At 42.1% G+C, this 24172-nt stretch overlaps 1 protein-coding gene across 2 annotated transcripts in view; it reads right to left on the bottom strand.

Annotated features, from left to right (window-relative positions):
* khdrbs3 (KH domain containing, RNA binding, signal transduction associated 3) overlaps window positions 1-24172 on the bottom strand; it is a 179987-nt gene that overhangs the window by 45393 nt on the left and 110422 nt on the right. For both annotated transcript variants that reach the window (XR_004502256.2, XM_033638047.2), the window contains exons 4-6: window positions 23253-23399; window positions 22316-22455; window positions 13740-13920 (exon numbers count right to left, since the gene is read on the bottom strand). Coding sequence is in view for 1 of the 2 variants with exons in the window: in XM_033638047.2 (XP_033493938.2) it covers window positions 13740-13920; window positions 22316-22455; window positions 23253-23399 (468 nt within the window). In the remaining variant the exon portion in view is untranslated. The remainder of the gene's footprint in view (window positions 1-13739; window positions 13921-22315; window positions 22456-23252; window positions 23400-24172) is intronic.

Below are 24172 nucleotides of genomic sequence, written 5' to 3'. Positions count from 1 at the left end.
CGTTTGAAACATGTGCCGCTGTGTTTTGATTTTATTGAGCATAGTGTTGGTTCAGGCAGGACACCATGTCAAGCTCAGCTCACATCCCAGCTACATCGGCTGATCTCAAACAGTCCAATCAGCTGATGGAGCAGCTGATTGATGGAAAGGATTCAGCTGATAGATCACATGATTCTTTTCTATGCAACCAACTGGCAAATCTCATTCAGGGCGCCCTATTTAAACTGCTCTGGCCTGCCTACTGTTGCTGCTTCCTCTGCAAGCCGCCTCCACCCCAGCTCCTCCTTTTCATGTTGTGTCTGACTTATCAATGTCACTTCTGTTTGTCATTGATGCTGCTCTGTTTTGTTCCCAGGGGTCTTTGCTGCTGCTCTCCCTGCCTTCGGCTTTCCATGTAGGCACATGGAAGGGCAGACAAGTGTGCTCTGTCCGCTTTATGCTTTCCATGTAGGCACATGGAAGGGCAGGGAGGTTTGCTCTCTGCCTCAGGCTTTCCTTGTTAGCACATGGAAGGGCAGACAGGTGTGCTCTCTCAGCCTTATGCTTTGCACGTAGGCGCATGGAAGAGACTTTTTGCGTAGGCTCAAGGAAAGGCAGAGAGGCCCAGAACAGAGCTATACTGCCAAATATAATACTGCAAATGGAAATAAAGTTTTCTTTGAGAAAAGTGTTCCTGACTGAACTATTTTTTGAGACGGACCGTTCATTAGGAGCGCTGTTCGTGCATATACTGTTCAAATATTCAGAGCTCCAAACTCTCAAAGCGCAGAGTGTACTCTGGGCACAGCCGGAGCAGCAGGATGTCAGGCGCAGTACAACTGAAACTTAACCATTTATTGCGCTGGGTCTCTAAGTTGTTTTGCAGCAGCTGCTCCTCTCATCCACTGATCTGATTTGCTCATCTCTGATCAGATTAACTGATCAATTATCTACTCTGCAACTCAAACTCTGCAAACTGCTGCTAAGGAAAGAATTTAACCCATGAAGAGTTTCACCTGTGCTGTGTTCAAGGACCTGCAAATACTGGATTTAGAGAGGGGAGCTATACTGATACACAAGGACACATAGGCAAGGAAAAACACCAAAAAGTTCGAGACCCCCCACCTCTCCCCACCCTGGACGTGAGCTTCTGCTACACACAGATTCTAAATCTTTGGGAAACACTGTGTCTACATCTTCAAAAAAAAATTGTAGAGTTTAATTTCCTTTGGCATAAAAAATAATATTCATAATTATATTCCTATCTTATAAAAGCAGCCGGGGGTGTGATCAAGAATACAACAGGTCAGATTTTAAAATGCCATTTTTCCTACCATTGAAAACCTGAAGCTTCTGTAAATTATGAAGTTGCGTCATCTATTCAGTGATGCAGAGAAATGTTCTTGTACAGAACACATAGACTTAACCTGATGAATAAACTTGTGTAAGGCAAGCATTAGGCTGGGTGGAAATGTTATTAATGAAAAAAGGAAAATAATTAGAGTACAATGTTCTTTTAGCTTCTTTTTTGGCAGGGACAAGTCTCTGGAACAGAGTTTAGTGACTTTTCCTTGACATGTTTTAACTGACTTAATGTTATTCACATCGTCCATGTGATACAAATTAAGGCTCTTGTAACTCAGTCTCATAATACTTATTTTGTACCATGTGACTGTTCTTTTTATTCACATACCCAGCAGTTCTTCATATGGAAAAACCATATACTGTATGTATGTTCCAGAGAGAGGTGGTGTTTAAATGTGTAAATGTATTGCATTTATAGCTTTCATCCAAATTGCTGCAACAATTTTCCTCACTTACCATGTCACACACACACAAACAAACTGAGGGTGGAAAGCAATCATACGATACAATGCACTTAACATTAGGGACAGCTGAGGTTCAGCATTTTGCTCATGGACGCTGTGACACAAGAGAAGCAGGTGATGGAGCCGCCAACAGACGTCGTCTTGCGCATTCTCTCCAGAGACCGTCCAAAAAATGGTAGGGCTTTGTCAGTTGCTTCTTAGAGGTGTTAATGCATTTGTAAGTTGAAAGTTATCTAACCTGACACGCCAGATGGTTTGTTACATGGAACCATCTGAAAAGCCATTGTTGGAAACTGTTTGAAATAAGGGCAGGCGCTTTTACAAAATACTTGGCAGGTGATTGGATGAACCATCTGTCTATCACCGTCTATCATGGGCCAACTTCAACTCCAAGTGACACAAAAATATTACTTGAAGTCTGACAAGATTGATTCTCGTCAGGCTGCTATCATGAGATTATGTCACATGAAAACATGGCAATGCTGGCTGATATACCACCGCCTTTAGTTCAAAACATGGATGCCAACCATTAACCGGGGCTACCTGGGGGAGGGTGGGCACATTGTTTCAACAGAAAAACTGTTCCACCAACATGGGTTGGGAGTAATTGCCAAATGAGCGGCGCTGCAAGCTAGCTCCCACCTGACTTGGGTGCTACACAGTGCAGAGCGGCCAGGGCTAGCTAATCAGTGAAGACCAAACGGTCGGCACTGGGCACGGTGTTTCTGCATGTTAACACAGCTAGTGAGCGGTCTCTCAGCAAAGCCGAGAAAATCTTACTATATAATGATGAAACCTCTGTCTGTGTGTCTGTTCCACGTTTTTCTCCTCACTGACTTGGTCAATCCATGTGAAATTTGGCACAGTGGTAGAGGGTCATGGGAGGATGCCAATGAAGCAATATTACATCAATTGGCCAAAGGGGGGCGCTATAGCAACCGACTGAAATTGCAAACTTTGAATGGGCATATCTCATGCCCCGTATGTCGTAGAGACATGAAACTTTGCACAGAGATGCCTCTCCTCATGAGGAACACATTTGCCTCAAGAACCCATAACTTCCGCTTATATAGATTTTCCGCCATTTTGAATTTTTTGAAAAACACTTCAAATGGATCTCTTCCTAGGAAGTTTGAGCGATCTGCATGAAACTGGGTGAACATAATCTAGGGACCAATATCTAAAGTTCCCTCTTGGCAAAAGTTGGAAAACTTACTAAAACTGAGCTTCTATAAGGCAATGAATATTGCGGAGGGCGTGGCTCATCACATAAAGGTGTATAACATCTCAAGGGTTTCACCCATCACCACGCAACTTTGTAGGCATATGACCACACATAATCTGAGGGGACCTCTCCATTATTGACCCCATCAAACAAAATGGGGGCGCTAGAGAGCTAATTTCTTATCTAGGCCTAACCGCCATATGGATTTTTACTAAACTTGGTAGATATGTAAAACAGGATGCCTCAAGGTGACTGGAGAAATTTAACTCTAATTGGCAACTGGGTGGCGCTATAACAACAGAAAAATGCTTCAAAATGGCTAAAATGCGACCGATCATTGTGGCTCCCCCTGTGGACCAATGTTGTTGGTTTTCTAATTTTTGGTATGACTAAGTCATGGTATGGTATGCTGTACTCATTGGGTATGGACTAGTATATAATTAAAGGCAAATTATTTACATCACAAAACATTAAAATTTCACCACCTATAAATTGATAGCACTTGCTGTATGCAGCACTGAAGCTCTCACTGAGTGTATAGAGGACTGGACCAAAAGGAAAGCGCCTCTTTTATTTCATCTCATATTGCGTTTTCACCTAATAATGAACCGGTTAGTACAGGTTAATGGGTGCTGGGCTACTCAAAGAGAAATCAACCTGAACTGGCATTCCTAGCTCAAAATGCCTGGTGAAGAACCCAGAGGCTACGATTACGCCTCATTATATGTCACAGTGCTGAGTGTGACGAAATACCAACAATATGATAGTGCCAGAAGAAAGACTATAGGGTCTTTCAAATAAAAAATGTTTATCCCTTCAATCAGATGGATTAATTATGGAAATCTGCCATGCAAATTTAAAAGAGTGGCACTATAGAAAACATAATTAGGCCAACAAAATGCACAAGGTTCATCCTCTGGAGAGCATGAATGTGCTCAGTAATTTCTGATATTTCTTGTAAAAATGTGTGAATTCTGGCATGAGTGTGGGTGCTGGTTAGTAAAAGATTGGAATTCATCCTGTGGGGACCATGAACATCCACAGCTAATGTTACACAAATCCTTTTATTTGATTTCTAGGTTGCAAGCAAATGCAAAATTAGTCAAAGTTTCGAGGAACTCTCCTCTTAGTACATTTTTAAGAATGCATTATTATCATTTCTAGGATCTGTTAAAATATTTGAGCTAAAGTGTCCATTCGTCACCAATGCTGTAGGTCCACTAGGTAATACTTAACTAATATCTTAACAGATGTAACTAAAATCTCGTGTACACATTGGAAACCATTTCTGAACCAAACTCTTTTCTACACTACAAAGACAGCCTGTTTCTTTTTGTCATATATCAACCCAATCTCAAGAAAAACGTTGGCACTGTAGGATTCTGCAAACCATGGATACGTATTATGTATTATTGGATATGTTGAAACTTCTTCTTTATCTTGTCTTGTTTAGGCACAAAAGCCACTTGGTTAAGGGTGGGAAAACATGCTTGGGCCTAAAACAAAGAAAACAATCTTGGGGGCACATTCCCTGCTGAAATTGCAGCAATGTCTAGGTAAAAACATCCGCTTTTCCTGGCACTATCCTGGCAGGAAACACAACGATGACCTCCTAACAATCAACTGTTTTTGTTGTTGGTCTGCAGCTTGGCAGGCATCACACCATCTACCATCCCCTCCACCTCCTGATGACAGTCAGCTCATACTACGTCACTTTAGAAATGTTGCTCTGATACGTATGAAACATGCAAATGTAATGCAGGGTTTTCAGAGACATACAATACCTGGACTGCGTTGTCACACAATGCACACAGCGCTGTATGTGGTGCTGACCAAACACAGTGGCAGCAGAGCAGGTAGCGAGATACCCTGATTAGTTTTCAGCACAAGCCATTAGCCATTAGTGTTAACTGAGTCCTCCTCCCGTCTCGATGGCGACTCTCTCTAGGTGCTGTCCACTTGCATTGGACAACACTGCCTGGTATTAAGGACCATATTAAACTTTAACAATGGCATGTTATTGCCATTTATTAGAGCAGCTCCTCTATAATTGAGTTACAAGCGAGCTGAGAGCAGAAACATGCCCGGTTTATAAATCACACTGGCACAGTGAAAATGATTCTTTTCTTTTGGTGTCTGACACAAGGAAAAACAGCTTGAAAATGGAAAGCAGACTGCGATCATAGTGTGATTGGAGCTATTATAATATCTGATGTGTTTGTATTGATATACCATTTGCTCAAAATATCTTGGAGAGCACAATAGCACGACAACTGCAACAGCGCTGTGTTTCCAACGCTAAACAGGATTAGTGTGACAGTGAGAGGTTGGAGGGGGGAGGAGGGGGTGAAGACAGAGGGGGGAGAGAGAGAGCAGCCCCTAAGTGAGTCTTTCATTTGTATGCCAGTGGATGGCTGAGAGGCGTGTTGTTAAAAGATAAGGACTGGCCTCTGAGGCCACTGAAGACTAACAGAGGGCCTGGCACTGCATGTTACAACAACGGTATCACAGCCGCTCCACTGTGCTCTACAATACCACTGTAACAGATAGGATGCCACTGACACCCAGAGCAGGCTTTTCAGGCGCTGGATTTGTTCCCTGCACACTCTACTAAATCCAAATGAGTTCAACAACACGCTGTCCTCCCATTATGAACTTTGCAGAGAGCTGCACATGCTGCGTGGCCTGCGCTCAAACCAAAAAGGTGTCACAAATGCAAACAACAAAGCGAGAAAATTAAGCAAATCAAAAGAAGAATAAAAGCCTTGTTCCCAGATGACTTTAGTACAATACCATCTGTTCAAAGAGAAAAGTTTCGCCTCCACACAGCTGTGCCACACACTGCTCTTAACTTCTCAACAATGAAAGCAAAATAAGACCCCACGATATTGTTCAAAGAAAACAAATAATCCAGCATCTGTAACCCTTGGTCATCTGTCTTGGTCTCCAAATTTCTCAAAGCTGTGTGTCATTTATTCGGCTCTTCCTGCCAGCATATTTCAGAACGCTGAACAGGCTGGAATTTGCTGAAGCTTTTCCGCTGCAGGGGTAGAAATGCTACTCAAGCTATCAGATTGAGGATGCCAAAAAGTTGGCCCATGCATCAAGTTGAAGTATCACTACCCTGTGTTACACTTGACAAATGTCTTAGCTCTCCCTACTGTTATTTCACCACCTTTGCTTTGGATCTTGGCGAAGTTTTAAATAAAGCGTACTCACACCTGCCAAGTGTTCTCAGAGGAATTCATGTCATTAATGAATTAGCCCTGCAGGAATATCTGCACCGGGAAATTTAACATCACTGTCTCTGATGCAGGTAGCAGCACTCGTCTGTTCTTGCTTATCCTGCGCAGAGTCATGCAGGAACTGGGAGGAAATGCAAACTCTACACAATGGGTGTGAACAGAGGACTTTTTTATGGTGAGGTGAAAGGGATAACCATATACGGGAACCAACATGCTCATCACTTCTGAGACATGCAATGAATGTCACATTTTTCGCTCCCATTGTTAAGTCCCTGTAAGATAAAAAAAGACTAAGGATCCTATCTTACACCTGGTCAGGAACATTGTGGGTGTATTGCTATTTCAAGACGTCAGAAACAACTGCGCCATCGACCAACAAAAAGTCCGAATGGTGTAGTATTTCCCTGCCACATAAAGGGCACATTATTCAGACAGTCAGATGCACCTACATAGATGGGTTCACAACGTGCATACACTCTGCTCGTAACTGTACACACACAGAGATGCATGGTTGGGTTGTGAGTGGGTGAAATAATATATCATTAAAAGGAAAATTATGAATACCATTCTCTAAAAAGAGAACGTAGCAGAGAGCAGAGCAGAGCTGCTGTTTCACTCCCACATTGAGAGAGACCTTTACCCTAACCCCTGTGTGCACTTACACACGAGGAGCAGCGTAACTTTATTAATTATTCCAGAAGTTAAAAGTTTAGTTCTGTTTCCTCTGTAAAGTTTATAACTACAGTGTTTAGTTTTGCTGCATAAATGCACCACGATAGTTGCTGCAGTGACTTCACTGCTTTTACTGCATTACTCTCAGCAGAAAAACAGCTTCTAAAGGGAATGGGAGATGACACTCTGATTGGTTGAATTCACATTATGTCCCAAATGCACCTTTGATTAATTAAGGGACTAAATACAACCCCCTTGCCCCTTACACCTTACTTTGTGCCCTGGTTTTGTGCCATTTAACTTGCAAAAGTGAAGTTGGACACTGACAGATCATTTAAACAGGGCCCTACAATCCTACAGCCACCCTGTGAGCTAAATGCTAGCATGCTAACATAATCACAGTGACAATGCTACAGCAGGTATAATGTTTAATATATGGAGAGTGATACCAGTGCATTTTCGTTTCGACTGACCGAAAGTTTGTTTCAAAACTCCGTGTGTGTAAAAAGCAAATCCACACGTTTAGAACTGAGATCCACAAATGTGTTTTCAATTCACAAATATGAGTTCACAAATGCCTGTTTGAAAGTTGTAAATGTTAGGAAGATATTCACAAATGCTTTTAATTTATTTGCTAATTAATTTCATGTATTCACAGATATTTTTTTTTTATTTGTGGAATTTGCTTGTGTATTTGCAGATCTGTTTTATACTTGCAAAATATTTTTATGAGTTTACAAATCTTTTTTTGTATTTGTGGAAGGTGTTTTATATTTACAGATTACACATTCACACACCGATTGTCAATCTGTTCATACACATAATTATGAAACAAATCTATCTCCATATTAACACGACAGTTTCCATCTCGCAAATAAACTCTTTGCACTGCTGCCCTATGGATGGCGCTATGCGAGCCTTAAAAGCCGGACTAACAGACTCAAAAACAGCTTCTTCCACTTTATAACATTAAATATCTATTAAGTCGTTTTTAGTAGATCTGTGATTTTGAATATTTTTATATGACTTTTTATGCTGCTTGTTAAGTGTGTATGGGTATGGTAATTTGTATTTATCAGATGTGGCACTTTAATTTTCAAATGTGTAATGACAATAAAGGAATTCTATTTTCTATCTTTAATGCCTTAGTTTCATGCCAGCATGCTCACACTTGCTAATTAGCACTAAACCTAAAGTATCGAATAAGAATAAGAATAACTTTATTCATCCCCATGCATGTACAAAATTTCATAGCAATCCATCCAAAACTTGCTAATATATTTCAGTCAGGACCAAAGTAGTGGCCTGACCCACACCCCAACATTGCCATCACTAAGGCCGCACTGCATCGCTGGTACAAGTAGAAGAAAAAAATATTTGTGCTACAGAAACAAATTACAGCTGAATTTATATACGTAGAAAAAAATCTTGAATGATGACTGAAATGTCTAACTTGTAGTGAAAATTACACTTGATTAAAATTTGCGAGAGAGATTCATTTTCTGTGGAGTTCTTACAAATCACAGGACTCCTCCCATGTACAAAGGTTTTAGTCTTATCTTCATGACACCAGTTGGGCCAAACTCTTTATTGCTGCATCTGTAATATTTTCCTAACCATTACACCCAATTTAGATTAAAACTGCTACAAGGGCAGCGCCACAGAGAACACGATTCAATTAACAATCCCTGGCTCTCAAAAGGGTTGGCCATGCGGAGAGGGGGATGGGTATTATTATTTTTTTTAATGCCACAACAGTGAGTGGGGACCCGCAGCGCTCAGAGCGGATTACTGTATCTGCAGGATTTAACATAAACAATACCAACCCACGTGCATTGCACATTTCTTGGTCTTCTCACCCAGAGGAATTAAGCTACTGTGTGAACAAAAACAAACACTTAGATATAGCTCCAGATTATGCATGAAACAAAGTTCTGCTACTTTGATTAGCCTCCTCGGATTTCACATTGGCAAAATCTGAAAAAGCACAAAAAAGATAACATGCAGCCTCGTTTCTGAAACGAGAATTACATCATGTTTAATTGTCCTCCAATGGGATTAGCAGCAGGTAAGACAGAGCTCTCAATGCACCTAATGAATTACATGAAATGAGATTTGGCTGTAATCATAGGAACATTGAAGACTGATGGGGGCTGCCAAGACTGGATCACGGGATAATAACATTTCTGTGATTTTGTTTGGTAACAATTGGATTCAGAGTAATTTGATAGAAACGGGAGCTTTAACAGAGGTAGATTATGCAAACTGAAAACCATCCAGACAAAGGTATTGTACATCCATGCGTCATCATGACAAAAACACCAAGAGGTAACCCAGGTCTGGTGCTTTTAGTCTGAACAAGAGAGAGGAAGATAACGCCTCCAGCTGAACAAATGTTTTGGCCTGTGGCGATGCCGCGCAGCAAAGAACGATGGGAACATGCATATGAGCGAATGTTAAGCACTGATAAATGAAGGCAACAAATGCGAACAAGGAACATCTCTTTGTCATTTCGCTGATGAATACAAGTGCCTATTTGTCAGCGGCCGATGGAGAACACTTGTCCTGGGATGGTGATGTATTCAGATAACACAGAGTCAAACTCATTCAGCCTTTAATTTGCAGCGATGTGCTGAGATTTATCATCCGGCAGATGTTGGGGGTCTTTTTTTCCTCCACCCAGATACACAGGTGCAGGTGTCGGGGGATGCAGTTTACAACTGTGACAATGATGGGAAACAGCTGGTCCAGGAGTCATTCTCTACGACCTCCACACATTTGAATTGCAACCTCTGAATAAACCTGTCAGATGTGGTTAGGTATGGGCTGCTGGGGCAATTTTCCAACGCGGGCCACCTCCTCTCTCCTTCTATCTGCTAAATATGCGATGTTGATGCTGGAGTCTCTGGGGAACTTGCCTTGACAGTGCGGCAGGAGACTCTTGGCAAATGCACAAAGACTCTGACTCTAAGCCTAATATATTCATCTCTGGCAGCTGTTGATATTACAGCCAGGTTCCCATAAGACTGTGTAGGTAAGCTACAAGACCAAATCACAATGCTGGCTACAATAGCAAAATCATACTCTTTATGTTAACACCTGATGAAAAACTAAACATGGTGGAGTCCAACTCGTACAGACTGATTTTTAGGCAGCCACATAATCTGTGCTGAAATCAGCGTCTTAAACCACTTGGTCTTGTGGGGGGGGGGGGGGGGGGGGGCAGCAGGTCAACAGTATATTCTACATTAAAGTGGTGAACATCATCTAAAAGCTGGGAACCTGAAGATAAATTTGAGGTGCAGCTCAGCACTGTGGGGGTCAAGTTTATCTAGCCGTAAATATGTAATAAGTTTAGCGTTTTGGTAAGGCACCTATTCAAACTTTGAAAGTTTACAGTGTGAAGGGACTGAGAACATCAAAATTAAAGTATATGATGGTCATTCTCATTCTTGTTGCAGCAATTTTTGAATTGACACAATTTGTTACACAGTTTTGGTGCTAAGTTTAAGCATTTGTTAAAGCTCACAAATTTATAAAAATGGTCAAAAATTCCTCCACATTACCATATTGAGACACAAAAACGCATTGTATTTTTGAGCACTGTTCTGGAAACATCTGAGAAACCCCCATATTGTCAAAACACCTATAAAAGCCATCCATCCTCGAGGCTGTGATTATCCTAGAAGTCACAAAAAAGTCAAGACTACAATTACCACTTTGTGGTTGTATACCTCTGCAAACCAGTCAAGTTGCACCTATATTGTACATCCATGTCTGTGAAAACATGCTTCACACACATCTTCCCCCCGGCAGCACAGAAGATCTATACAGTCAGCACAGTTTCAAGGTCACCAAGTCAGTATCTGACCAAATGTCTCCCCTTCTGCTCCTGAGATATGGCTTTGAAGAATGGCCAGCAAAGCGTTTCTTCAGAACACTATGATGTCACAGTGAAGTTGACCTTTGACATTTTTGATATAAAGTGTCATCACTTCATTATTTCATCCTATCAGCCATTTCTGTTAAAGTTTGTCCTAACTAGTGTATGAATTCTTGAGTTAGGCCAAAAACATGACTTGTGACGTCACAGTGACCTTGACTTTGACCTTCAACCACCAGATTCAAATCAGTTCATTGCTGAGTCCCACTGGACATTTGTACCAAATTTGAGGAGACTCCCTCAGGAGGTTCTTGAGGAATCGCATTTGTGAGAATTAGATGGATGCAAGGTCACACTGACCTTGACTTTGGACTTGGACTTCTTACAACAAAAATGTTATCAGATCATCGCTGAGTCCAAGTAGATGTTTGTACCTAATGTGAATAAATTGCCTCAAGATGTTCGTGTTCGCAAGAATGAGACAAACAAGGTCACAGTGACCTTTGACCACTAAAATCTAATCAGTTCAAGACTGAGTCCCACTGGACAATTGTACCAAAACTGAGGAGATTCTCTCAAGATGTTCTTGAGGAATCGTGTTCATGAGAATTAGATGGATGCAAGGTCACAGTGACCTTGACCTTTTACTTTTGACAGCCAAAATGTCATCAGTTCATCGATGAGTCCGAGTAGATGTTTGTACCTAATGTGAAGAAATTCCCTCAAGATGTTCCCATTCACAAGAATGAGACGAACAAGGTCACAGTGACCCTTGACCACTAAAATCTAATCAGTTCGGGGCGTCGGTGGCTTAGTGGTAGAGCAGGCGCCCCATGTACAAGGCTGTTGCCGCAGTGGCCCGGGTTCGACTCCAGTCTGTGGCCCTTTGCTGCATGTCACTCCCTCTCTCTCTCCCCCTTCATGCTTGTCAAATAAAGGCTAAAAAATGCCCCCCCAAAAAAATCTAAAAAAAAAAAATCTAATCAGTTCGTCGTTGAGTCCAAGTGACCATTCGTGCCAAATTTGGAACAACTTCATCCCCCAACAACTTCTCCTCCAGTTTTTTACGGTGAAAGTGAAACCTGGCATGCTTGAGCCCTTTTTCAAACTTTTTACCATTAATAAAACTGTCCCTAGTTCGTATCACCCCCCCTTGAAGATCTGCATATTTATTTGAACCCAACAGCGACAAAAAAGCCTTTCTCTATATGGCTATTTAGCGTAGGTTGGACACAGCGGAAGTCAGCAAACCAGAATACGGCACCTGGAGGCGGAAATAAGTCTGCTCGCCCGCAGCCGCCCGCAGCCATTAAACCACAGAAGAAGAAGGAGCCGTGTTTACAGTGTTCTTCGAGTAAGCAGTACGCAACGGGCATTGCTGAACACATAACAGTTTTACCAGATGTATCTATAAGGGCTTGGTTGTACTTTCGATGTCATGGCGGATAAAGGAGGAGCACCATCTAAAAGAAAAAGAACAGAAGAACAGAAGAAGGCTAAACGGGACAGTGATAGGGCTCGAGCCCAAACGCATGTAAACCTCGGTGGGGCATTCACCAAGTGGAGAGAGCTGAGAGATTTGAAAGGTTTTAAAACTGATCCAGAGTTGGCCCTTTTCCTAATCGACAGGTATGTCATTTTTGTTTTTATTTAGAGAATATACCTCAACTTGTTAGACGTTATTTCACTTCAATATATGACAACATGGAGGTTATAAGCAAGCTAAATGTAACGTTAGCTGATGTGAAGCTTTTGTCTAGTAACATTACAACAAACGCCACAAAATTATCTGTGACTGTGACCATGAACACAAATATACAGCAGGCAGTTGTCCTCAGTTTATAAGAAATTCAGAGCTACACCAGAACATTTATGATTTTCCTCTCGCTCTCCAAAACAAATGCATGCGGTAATTGCCAGTTGCAGTCGGGATTTTACGAATGAAGCCGAATGCCGGCTGCAGTCGGATTTTTACGACACCAGGCTGTGGGTGTCATACCGCTTCAACCAAAGTGGGCGCTATAATCGATGAAACCGTAAAGTTCCGCACAGCTGCTTTAAAGCCTGTATTTTGTTTGCATTCATCAAACCGGCACCTTTAAAAGTTTCCCCACTTAGCTATAAGCAGTTTCCCTGTGCAACATACCCTGGGATGTACAGACACGTATCACTGGATTACTTTGATACTGAAGAAAATTTAAAACTGAGATGATTCTGGAGGTATAAGGAGCATACACATCTATGGTTTCTAAGCTGAATTGTGGAGTTTTATTCCATATGGACATCAAGTAATAACTATATCCTCAGAGTGCAGGTCACAGTGAAATATAAAAAGAATATGCATCATGTCTGTGTTTTCAGACTTGATTAAGTTACGTGTCACTATATGATGTTTGACACAAAATGCAGCAATCAGTGTTCAAAGGTGTCTTTTCTGCCTCCATTAGCTGTGCCTCACGACCACTGCTGCTGCAACAGCAGCTGGCTGTGATGGTGAGTGGGCCAAATCAAAAGGTCAAGTTCAGAATCAGCTGTACTGGCCAAGTATATGTGCTTATAAAGTGAATCTGAGTCCTGTGTTTGCATCTTTTCAATGCACTTGCACAGAAATGGACACAACAGCTCACAACAATGACAACAGAGCTGAACATATAAAGGAATAGATGGTTTTTAAAATGCACCTGAAAGCATCCTCAAATGTACATGCTCTGTTGTTGTAACTGTATGTCTCAATACTGTGGCTATTAAAGATGCACTGATCCCTTAGTGTTGCTACAAAACAGTGAAAAATGCCTTGCTCAAGTTAGCACGTCGATTTACTTGCTTAATCCAAAACTCAAACATATCCATTTCACAAGGATAGACAATAGAAACTGGAATAAGAGCCCAAGTTTTGATATACTCACATATTCCCCGTATGTGTCCTGAACGATTGGAGGAGCCGGTCGGTACCCGGCGGTTGGGGGGGCGCCTCTGGCTCTCTGAACCCCTCTCCCTCTGGAAGATGGAGCGCGGCTGGGTGGGGCTCCTCTGGGTGCTGCTCCTCGAGGCACGGCCGCGTGCAGGGGAGGAACTCCTCCTCGACTCCTGACACAAGACACAAACATCCGCCACGACTTAGACAACAGAGTATAAATTAAAAACTTTTTTTTATGTCTTATCAGCTTGTGTGATAAATTCAGTGAATTATTGAAGAAGAAATGTGTATGTGTTCATATTTGGGATGGATCAGGTGATATACAGTGTATCCTCTTTCTACACAACATGTTCATATGATCTTAAACCATTAAAAGATACTGTTACGAGGATGGTATTATAAATCATCAATATGAGACGTCCACTGCGGCCCAGGTCTTTATGATGAGGTGCTGGAATTTATTATGTTTGGAGTCAAGCTGCCTCGTCTCCTTCCACTCCAGTTAGTGATTTCCTACGTCGGCCAGAATGACTTGGTACAACCGAAGCGATGAATTTGATACATTCAGCGGCAGGTTATATGTGTAGGTGGAGACAGAGGAACAGCGAGGGTGGAGGGCAAGCTCCTCCAGTCGAGAAAAAGTGAGTCACGTCCATTACTCAAAACACAGCATGTCTTGTGGCTGAATTGCTTTCCTGTCTGTTAAGGAAAATGCAGGTGACAAAACTGGTGTTTCTGCTGGTTCAGTGATGGATGTTTTCTTGTCTGGAAATAAAGCCTTGCATTTGCACCCAGGGGAAGTGGCACAAAAACCTGATTTTTACCCTGAGTGATTTAGATTTTGTGGTTTGATTTTTTTCCAGATTTAATGTTTAGGTAAACAAGCATGCCGCCCATGAAGCTCTGCTGCAGAGCAGCTACAGTGAGATACGGATCTGTACAGTCGTCTCGATGCATTAACACAGAGCCCTGAGTCTAACCTGCACTATAATCAAGATGGAAGCAAAGTCAAGCTGCTCTGCTAGAAATCAAAGGCGGTGTGACCTTGTGGTTTGGTAACGTGTTGTTTGAGCTTTTTACACCGACTGAGCTTTCTTTAAAAGTAGTTAACTGTTCTGAAGCAGCAGCAGAAAACCACCAAGGTTGCTCTCAGGGTCATTTTCTTTCTATGCTTTCCATTTCTCCATTATGATTGGTGAAACATCACAGATTTAGGGCAGGAGGAGAGGAAAAAAAAAGTCTTAATTTTCTGACTAACGGGGACAGAGGAGGATGTTTACTTGATAGAAATTGGACCGCCCTCAAGCGGAGAAAAGAAACAGTTGTGCACTGAGAGCTGATTCTCCTTCAACAGCGGGGCTTCTCTTCCAGCTCCAGCTCCAACGTCAAAGAGGAATATGCGACGGCTACAAAGTGTCAATGACGAGTAAGTGTGTCAGTCAAAAGCAAAAATAAGCACATGTGAGTGTGAATATCTACATGCGACTTCCTGTTCAGGAGCCGCTGGGACTTCTGTCTTATCACACTCAAATTAGGCATGGTAAATTCTAATTACAGTTTAATTTAAAACACAGCCAATTATATTCTGACTCAGAGCAATACAAACGACGTGTCTCGGTGACCTTGTTTATCTCCAAAACTGATGAAAGAAGCGTGTTTTCTTTTATAAACACAAAGAACAAACAACACGGCGCTTTGCGTTTTCTAAAGCTCGGCGTTGACACAGAGAGCCTAAAAGTTTTCTAATGGCCGTGAGTATTTTTATTTGTAGTCTTGTGAGGTCTCGGAGGAGCTGGAATTAGCGTGGGTTCACAGGGATAGTAGAGAGGAAAGATCATTAGCATATAAAGGCTTTTATGCTAATGGAGGCTTTGCTTTGCTAATGTTTATGGACACCAGACATTGCATCACTGCCGACCACCAGACACTATTTACTATCATTTTTGTTTTTCTATTAAAAGTGCTTGCTCACTTAATGGCCACTCTGACCTACTGCAACATACATAAACACGAGTCTCAGCTTAAAATATGGCACCATAACACAGAACAACCTCTCATATACTGACCAAATGTAAACAGCCTAAATCACAGAGTGTGGCTGAGCAGAGCTGAGACTCCCCTGGACTCAGCAGCGCCACATTTGCCAAATAAATTTACGTCTCCCATCAGATCCTGGTGATGAAATGCAGATTTTTTTTCCTCACAGGCTCCACTGGTCAATGACCAATTTTGTAGGTCGCCATTGTTGGTCAACAATGTAACTGCTGAACATTTCCATTCTGTAATTACCTCTGTACACACGAGTCTCCATTGTTCTACTGCCTACCTACGCATGACGGATTCACAGGAAACAGTAAAGCATGTAATCTAGTGTTCGTATTTTTAATTGTATCTAACTGTTTATTCACTCTCCAAACTCTGTATCAGAGCCTAATTAACCTCTTCCACTTCTCTACCAACCCTTTCTTTTTCATTTTTAGCAGGGTCAAGGATTCTTTATGAGGAGATATCAGACAGACGGTACATGCCACAAAGAGGAGGTATACATCATCTGAAAGCTGGGAACATGAGTTTATTCTGAGATGCAGCTCAGCACTGTGTGTCAATTTTTTCTAGTCTAGTCTATGTAATAAGCATTATGTCTTGGCCTATTCAAACTTTGAAAGTTTAGAAAGGCTGACCTGAATGCTTTAAAGCCCTGAAACTTCATCCTTGTCATGGTACCTGACGTCCAAATCAGCAGTTGACTTTCATTTTTGTTATGCTATTTCTCAAGATAACTGGTATAAGTAAATTAGTGCAAGGAAAATATAAAAGAAGGAAAGGTCAATGGCAGGCACCTCAAATCGCACTATAACCCATCATATCTTTGTTTTTTCAACTTTGACTGAGAAGTCCTTTTATGAGTTTAAAAGAATCACATATCACCTAATGTTGACTGACATTTTTTTTTATCTAAATGTGGATCATGACATCATCTGCAAATAGCTTAACTCAAGCCCCACTTGAGTCCAAGATAGCTAACCTACCTGCAGCTAGTATTGTAGGCTACATGTGTTTGATTATCAATAACCTACCAAATCTGAAAATGTTAATGATGTTTACTAATATTCAGAGGGGCTAAGGTAGATAATGTTTTATATTATTGTCAGGAAGTGGTGCTACTCGCCAATTTATTGTAAATTTGGACCTTCAGCAGTTACTGGTACTTGTGACTTTGCTTGTCAGTGAATTAAAGAAACATTTGCACTTTGTTTAGCTAACGTTATCCAGCAATGTCTCTTTTGAGTCAAACAGGAAGTCAGGTGCAGAAAGGACGGGAGTATCCAGCCAATTTTCAAAATAAAACACCCATGAAATCTCCGGATCGTATTTCACATCGCTACATCAACATCATAAAATCAAGAAAAAAACTGCGAAATGGCCTACAGTGGTCAATGTCTGGCAGGCAGAGAAATCTTTTCATTGTTTGTTCACGTCTTTATACCTCCAGGGTTTCCGCAGATTATCGCGTGACATTATGATCTCACAATCTGCCAATTCCAGCCGCTCACGTGCGTGCCGCTATAGTTCCAGTGGACATTGATGCCAGGACGGAGCGAGTCCGCGCCATTGCCGAATTGCACACGCGACAGATCCAGTGGACATCCGGCGTAAGGCATTGTAGCATACAGTCAAGTCCTAATTTGGCAGATATGTACCTAACTGACTGACTATATCATTTCTTCCAGCCAGAATAATAATCCGAGCCATTAAGAAGTGATCTGGTTATAACTGCAGTCTGGTCAAAGATAACGGATTGGACCCAGTTTGTTTATGTATCATGATGAAACATTAGCTATCTTGGACCAAACAGTGGCTTAAAACAGATCTGTAATTCATTTGTAGGCCAGTAACAAGGCAAACAAATGTGTATTTCAGATAAAAAATGTCAGCCAGCATCACGTTATGTGTCTTTTAATTTGGTGGCAGGATTTTTCAGTCAAAGTTGAAACAACAAGGATATGATGGGTTATAATTTCCGTGTCCACCGCATTGACTCTAATAGAACTGGCACCAAATTCTGGCTCCAATGCCGAAGTCGTCCTTTAGCTCGATGCTAACACATAAATGGAATTACTATTAACACGCTAATGGAAATTAACATTGCAATAATGTTCTGTAAAAAAAAACCAAAACAATCAATTTTACTTCGCATGCTTCACGTGCTCATGCCTGCAAGCATGTATTTCCTGTGCTCTGTGGAATCAAACTAATAGCTGCTGCCTAACTTCATGTTGCTAGCTCTTCCCCTTAGCCCTTGTCCCAATTCTCCATCAGGTGAAGAGCTAACATGACGGAGAATTGGGACACCACTTCCCCTCATGTGAACGCGCAAAACCAAGGGGAAGGGCCAAGACAAGGGCTAAGGGGAATAAATGGAATTGGTCCTAGGTCTATAAGTGCTTAGGGCTTGAGTCAATGAATCTGTAAGGGATCCATTTGGGATTGAGGGAATGATTCCTGTCCCGCTCACTCCTGTTGACACTTCTTTCCTGTCACAACCCAGTCACGGGATGAATGGTGAAATTGACTATCATCCTTTGAGAATCCCACAAGAATCCCGTGACCAACAGGATCCCCAAAACAATGTCCGCCACTACAGTGCACAAAGGAGGAAGCCTTGGTCTGGACATCTGCTTGCTACAGCGGATCTCTTGAAATACTGGCCGTTTCCCCAGGAGGATTACTGTTGCCAGTCTGATAGCCAGTGGGTTCTGACACTGATCTGTGCCCAACATGTTAACAAAGACATAACACCATGAAAATGGACTGCAGTGTAAAGCATTTATAATGAGCTCCTATGTGGGTGACAGAGAGGACAACCTCACTTCTGGCTTACTCTATTCAATGAAGTGAACATGGAGAGGTCGTTTAGCTGGGATAGTGGAGGATAATAGGGAAGGAGGAAAATGTACGAATGGATAGAAGCCAAGAGGTGTGGCTGAGAAGTGATCATGAAAGACAAGGGAACAGAGAGAGTGAGATAGTCGTTCTGGCTGAACTTCCTCAGAGCTTTATTGACAGCTCCGTCCACAGAAAGCCGGACTCGCCAGCATGAGATGTTTTGGCTCTCTTGTCCTTGTTGGTTTTCTTTGGTGCACAGAAAACAGCCTGGCGAGTTCAGTAAATAAGCAGCCATGTGCACAATGCAACTTTAAATGAAAGCAGCAGTGCTTTGGTTTGTAGCTTTATGCCAATCATCTTTGGTTTCTGCCTCTTCTTTGTAGTTCCTGCTGAGGTCTGCACACAGTCAGCAGAGTTGGAAATATCAGGGCTCATTTTTCTGTCTTCTGAGGAAGCTTTTTGCTGCTATTCAGTCTTATGACAAATAATTTCCAGAGAGAGAGACAGAGACAGAGACAGAGAGAGAGAGAGATAACCCATCACATTAAACAGGAAGTCTTTGTTTGGCCTGTTCTAAGTTTTAATTTCACTTTGTCCTGCTCGAAGAATCTGATGTCAGTATGTACAGGTAGGCGACATTATGATAACGCTGTGCTTCCTTCCAGTGACCTAGTAAGTCTTCAATGAAGAAATAGGCTGTTTATAGGTGTCTTGCAAAATTACCCATTTAACCGTTTGCAGTATACCAGATTTTACCAGGCATCCCACTTGACTCAGCAGCCGCTCCCGAGTTAATAACACCATGTCCCAAATGCAAACAACTTATAACTATCACATCAGATCATGTAACATCGGCGCTCTTTCTCCACACTGATTCCACTGAATATGCTCTTTGTTACTTCATGTGAACAAACCATGTACCTATTAGCTGTGCAGGCCAGATCAGACCGAAGATGTAACCGCTTAAAAGATGGGTGAGTAGTCTACTTGCTGTCCTTTTATTACTGAAAACACTTGTTTTATACTGTGATATTTACTGCAAGTAGGTTGTCATTAGCGATGGTCATTTACCAAAAATGTTCAGCTCCCTACAATCTTCCTCCAGTTGCCAGCGAAATAAGAAGGTATTACATAAATTCATTCTCATTTGAACTTTAAAAAACAGAATCCCAGTTTATCCGCAGTTTTAGTTTTCTTGAGAGACTAACTCTGCCATGTCTCATCTCAGCATGCAAACTAACACAAAGTGCTCCACTAGTGTCTCCTCCCGCCTCTACAGAAATTCGATTCCCTTCATGTTGCCGGGCTCGGCTCACGGCCTGTCAGACACCACTGGCTCTATTAGTCCATATATGTTGGATTTAGTGCCGTGACGCTCTCAGCACAGGTTGCTGATGTAGGCTACTTTATAGTTTGCCAGAATGTGTCATAAGGAAAAATGCTGGTTCAGCTGGTTTGCAAAAAAATCAAACTGGTTTAAGCTCCTACACCGGACTGGACTGGCAAACCCGAAAATGATCCAACTCCCATCACTACATTACCATTTCTTTTTGAAACTTAGTGAATGCAGACATCCCACTGCTCAACAAGCATGAGCTCAGTTTCAGGATCAGTCCCGACGCTGACCATGTAATGAGTAGAGATGCAGCAACGGCAATTTTCTTGGACGATTTCTGGATTTTAAAAGTCAGACTTGGTGACACCGATTTTGGCCGATTCCAACTTTCTTTCTTTCTTTTCTTTCTTTCTTTCTTTCTTTCTTTCTTTCTTCCTTCCTTACTTTCTTTCTTTCTTTCTTTCTTTCTCAGACCTATAATTGACAGCAAACATATTGTGAATATTGTCTTTCAAATGACTGGAAACTTGGCTTGAAATAGTAAAAAGTCACACAAATGATATCAAAAACAAACGTCTCATTAAACATTGGCACAAACCTGGGTGAAAATAAATGTTCCTAACTATTAGAAAACCTAGTTTAAAAAAAAGAACAGCTCAATTGGATGCTCATACAGTTTCTCTGGATTATGGGGACTTGATCAGATCACGCTTGATTGACAGCTCCCTTTCAGCTTCAGGATCCTTACCACTTCTTTTTTCCTTCCAATCACAGGCATTTAAACATTTTGCTGCCACGGAACAAACTAACGCTATCAAATGGACCCTACTTGGTAAGAAAGCTTACTAGATGAACTAGCAAACTAGGCTAGGCTTACTAGGCTACCACCCATCTCAGATTCTTTTTTAACTACACCCCTCCTAATACGGCAGTAATCATTGAAGCGTTTTGCATTTCGATAGAACTGAATTCGATAGAATCGATTCAACTCAACAGACACAAGCGGCAACATAAAGCAATTAAATAGTCAGTAAAACAAACATACAAAGTCATTACCAAACACTTGCAGTGCACCCAAAAATGAAAATTCAGCCATTATCTACTCACCCATATGCCGAGGGAGGCTCAGGTGAAGTTTTAGAGTCCTCACAACACTTGCGGAGATCCAAGGGGAGAGGAGGTAGCAAAACAACTCCACCTAATGGAGGCTGACGGCGCCCCAGGGGCTTCAGGACACTTGGATCACTACGGCGAGCAGTATGGAGATATTTTGTGGTTTCAATTTCAATTTCTTCAACTTCACCTGAGCCTGCCTCGGCATATGGGTTAGTAGATAATGGCTGAATTTTCATTTTTGGGTGCACTATTCCTTTAACACACTAAATCAGCTCATTGTCTGTCTGTGATTTAAAACTCATCAGTCACTTTGTTGAGTTAAGGATACGGATGATGATACTTGTGATGATGGACTTCTTAGGTACGTTTTTAGTTGCCAGAGGAACTCTATTGCGCCTCCTTGAGCCCAAGAGCCCAAACTGGCTAAAGAGAGGGTGAGAGCTATCTGCCAAGATACTCTTTGCTTTCTGTCTCGTCCTTGCCATTGTCACAATCCTAGAGAGTTTATTCTTGGATGTACAGTTAAGATGACCATACCAGGCAGGGAGGTGAAAAGTTAAAACACTCTCAACCATAGATTTGTGCACTAATTGTAAAACCTGCTGACAAATACTGAGGCCACTACATTTCCTAAGAAGATAGAGTCACTGTGAGCATCTCTTGAGAATATACTCAGTATGTCCAGAGAAGCTCACCTGGGAGTCCAGACCTGTATCGAGGTATTTAAAGTTTTCCACAGTTTCAACATGTTGGCCATCAAGTGAAACTGGCTCTGTCGTCAGGGTCTTGTCCGTGCTGCTGGTTGCAACATGAACGATCGATTGGTTAGATAAAAATATTATTTCGACAATATAATACACGTTGCAACTGCAAATTCAAATTTGGCCCAAATTGTTTGGGCACACAGAGAGAAACTGGAAGTCTCTGTCAAGAAATAAGGTAAAAAAAAAGTGACATCCATATCTTTTAAAAAACAGCACAAAAAGACTAAACATCTCTGGTATTAGTGGAGCAGACAGAGGCGGTCGTAAATATGCTGTAACTCTAAATGACGCCATTAACTCTGAGAAAGCAACAGGATACTGAACGAATCCATAAAAAACTCTGCTTTCCAGTAGCTCCTTAACTGTAAATAATACCCATTCCCTAGCTGAACTAAAGTGCACATGTACACAACTTGCCCACACACAAACACACGTACACACACACATTTGGAGGCAGGTTACCTGGGAGGCCCTGGAACAGGTGTCCCTCTTCCACGGGCGGCTGACTTGCCCCTCACCGATGGCACCTTGGCATCCTCCGAGCCACCGTTCAGGTATGTGAGCTCCTGCAGCTGGGCCTGTCTGATCTCATCATTGTAATCCTGCACACAGAGAGGCAGCGTGTTCACACACACACACACACACACACAAACACAGACAGCAATAGACTAGCTTTCAATTACACTGTATTAAATTTCGTCCTTTATCTCCAGGGCTACAGCCCCGGGAATATCTAATTAATGTACTTTACAGTACTGCCGTGACCGCTGTTCCTGAGGCAGCAAAACATTTCAGATCTCCCGTTGATAAATCCTCAGCACCCTGTTTGCCTTTATCTTCTCACACAGTTGTTTTTGCCACTAAATTAAAACACATAATTAACATGGAAATAGGTCTTTAATCATAAAGTGACTGATATGATTGTCATGTGTCCGCTCTATCGATAAATATGTTTCATGGCAACAGCAGGGAGAAGCAACATGGAGGAGGGATGGGGGAGGGGTCTGCTGATAATTAATGATGAGATGTAAATCATCATAGCTCTGAGCATTGGAGAGATCATCCATAATGAATGGAGGAAGAGTAAATAAGCTCCATGCTGCATGCTGCTGCCAAGGAGAGGTTGGCCTGCGCAGAGATCCCCTCCTGCGCTCTTTTATTCCTGTTATACCCACGACTTCCCACTCAGGATCACACACATCGAATCAGCACACACACACTCCTGCCCTGACAGAATTACAGTGCAAGTAACAGACAAAGAGTGCAAGGGAAAGTTGTCTCTTCTGTTTCTTTCTTCACTGTGGACAGGCTGAAAATGAGTCAGCCCGGGCACAAAGAGCTCCTGGAAAGAAATCCAGGCAGAGAAAGTGTGTGTATGTGAGGAAGGAAGGGAACGTACTGGTATGAGAAACTTCTTGATCTCCTCCAGAGCATGACCCATCCTGGCGTAGGCCTCAGCTGGCGGGGCGAACACCTCGATGAGGACGTGCAGGTCTTCGTTCAGGTGGTGATATTTGGCCTCGCCACTCTGCCGTAGCTCTTCCTCCTGATGGGACAAAAAAACACTTTGGTATCATATATCTGTCGAGGGAACGGGCGCGAGTTAGCTGTCACAGTCAGCAACATTTATCTTATTTTTTCTGTATTTCAGCAGGATTTACTGCGGGGAGTTTTTCCATAACTGTTGCATAATGAGGTCTGATGCCTCGGTGCAGTGAGTTACAAAAAGACAGACAGAAAATATTTATGTGGGTTCTTGTAAATGTATATGTCTGCGAACAGGCAATCCCTACAATCTCTTCCACCGCGGCTGTCACTTTTAAGCGATTGCTTTTGTCCTCACACAGCTGCTTGTCCTCATAACAAATGTACAGATGAAGTACGTGCTCGCATGCACTTGATCATAATATCTCCTCAGCTTCATGCATTTTATCTCATCTGTGCAATCACTGCGGCTCTGTTAAAATGAATTCAGCAGCTTTAGGAGACAAGAATACACTATAAAGAAAAAGAAAAGCAAGAGTGCCAAGAAGGGAACTGCCCATTGGTCCGACAGCCCATTGGTTCGACATCCCATTGTTCCGACCATATTAAACTCATTGTTCCGAAGTCCCGTTGTTCCGAAATCATCATGATGCCCTGTGGTTAAGGTCTGGTTAGGTTTAGGCACAAAAACCACTTGGTTAGGGTCAGGAAAAGATCATGGTGTGGGTTAAAATGAAAAAGAAAGTGACAAACACATAAGCCGTGAGCCTGCTTCACCTCAAGCCTTTCCCAGCTGACCCAGAGCCGGTCGCGGCGCACCATCAAGGCAGAAAT

Source organism: Epinephelus lanceolatus, chromosome 16 (assembly GCF_041903045.1).
Source record: "Epinephelus lanceolatus isolate andai-2023 chromosome 16, ASM4190304v1, whole genome shotgun sequence".
NCBI classification, from domain to species: domain Eukaryota; kingdom Metazoa; phylum Chordata; class Actinopteri; order Perciformes; family Serranidae; genus Epinephelus; species Epinephelus lanceolatus.
This window is presented reverse-complemented; position numbering and strand designations above follow the sequence as displayed.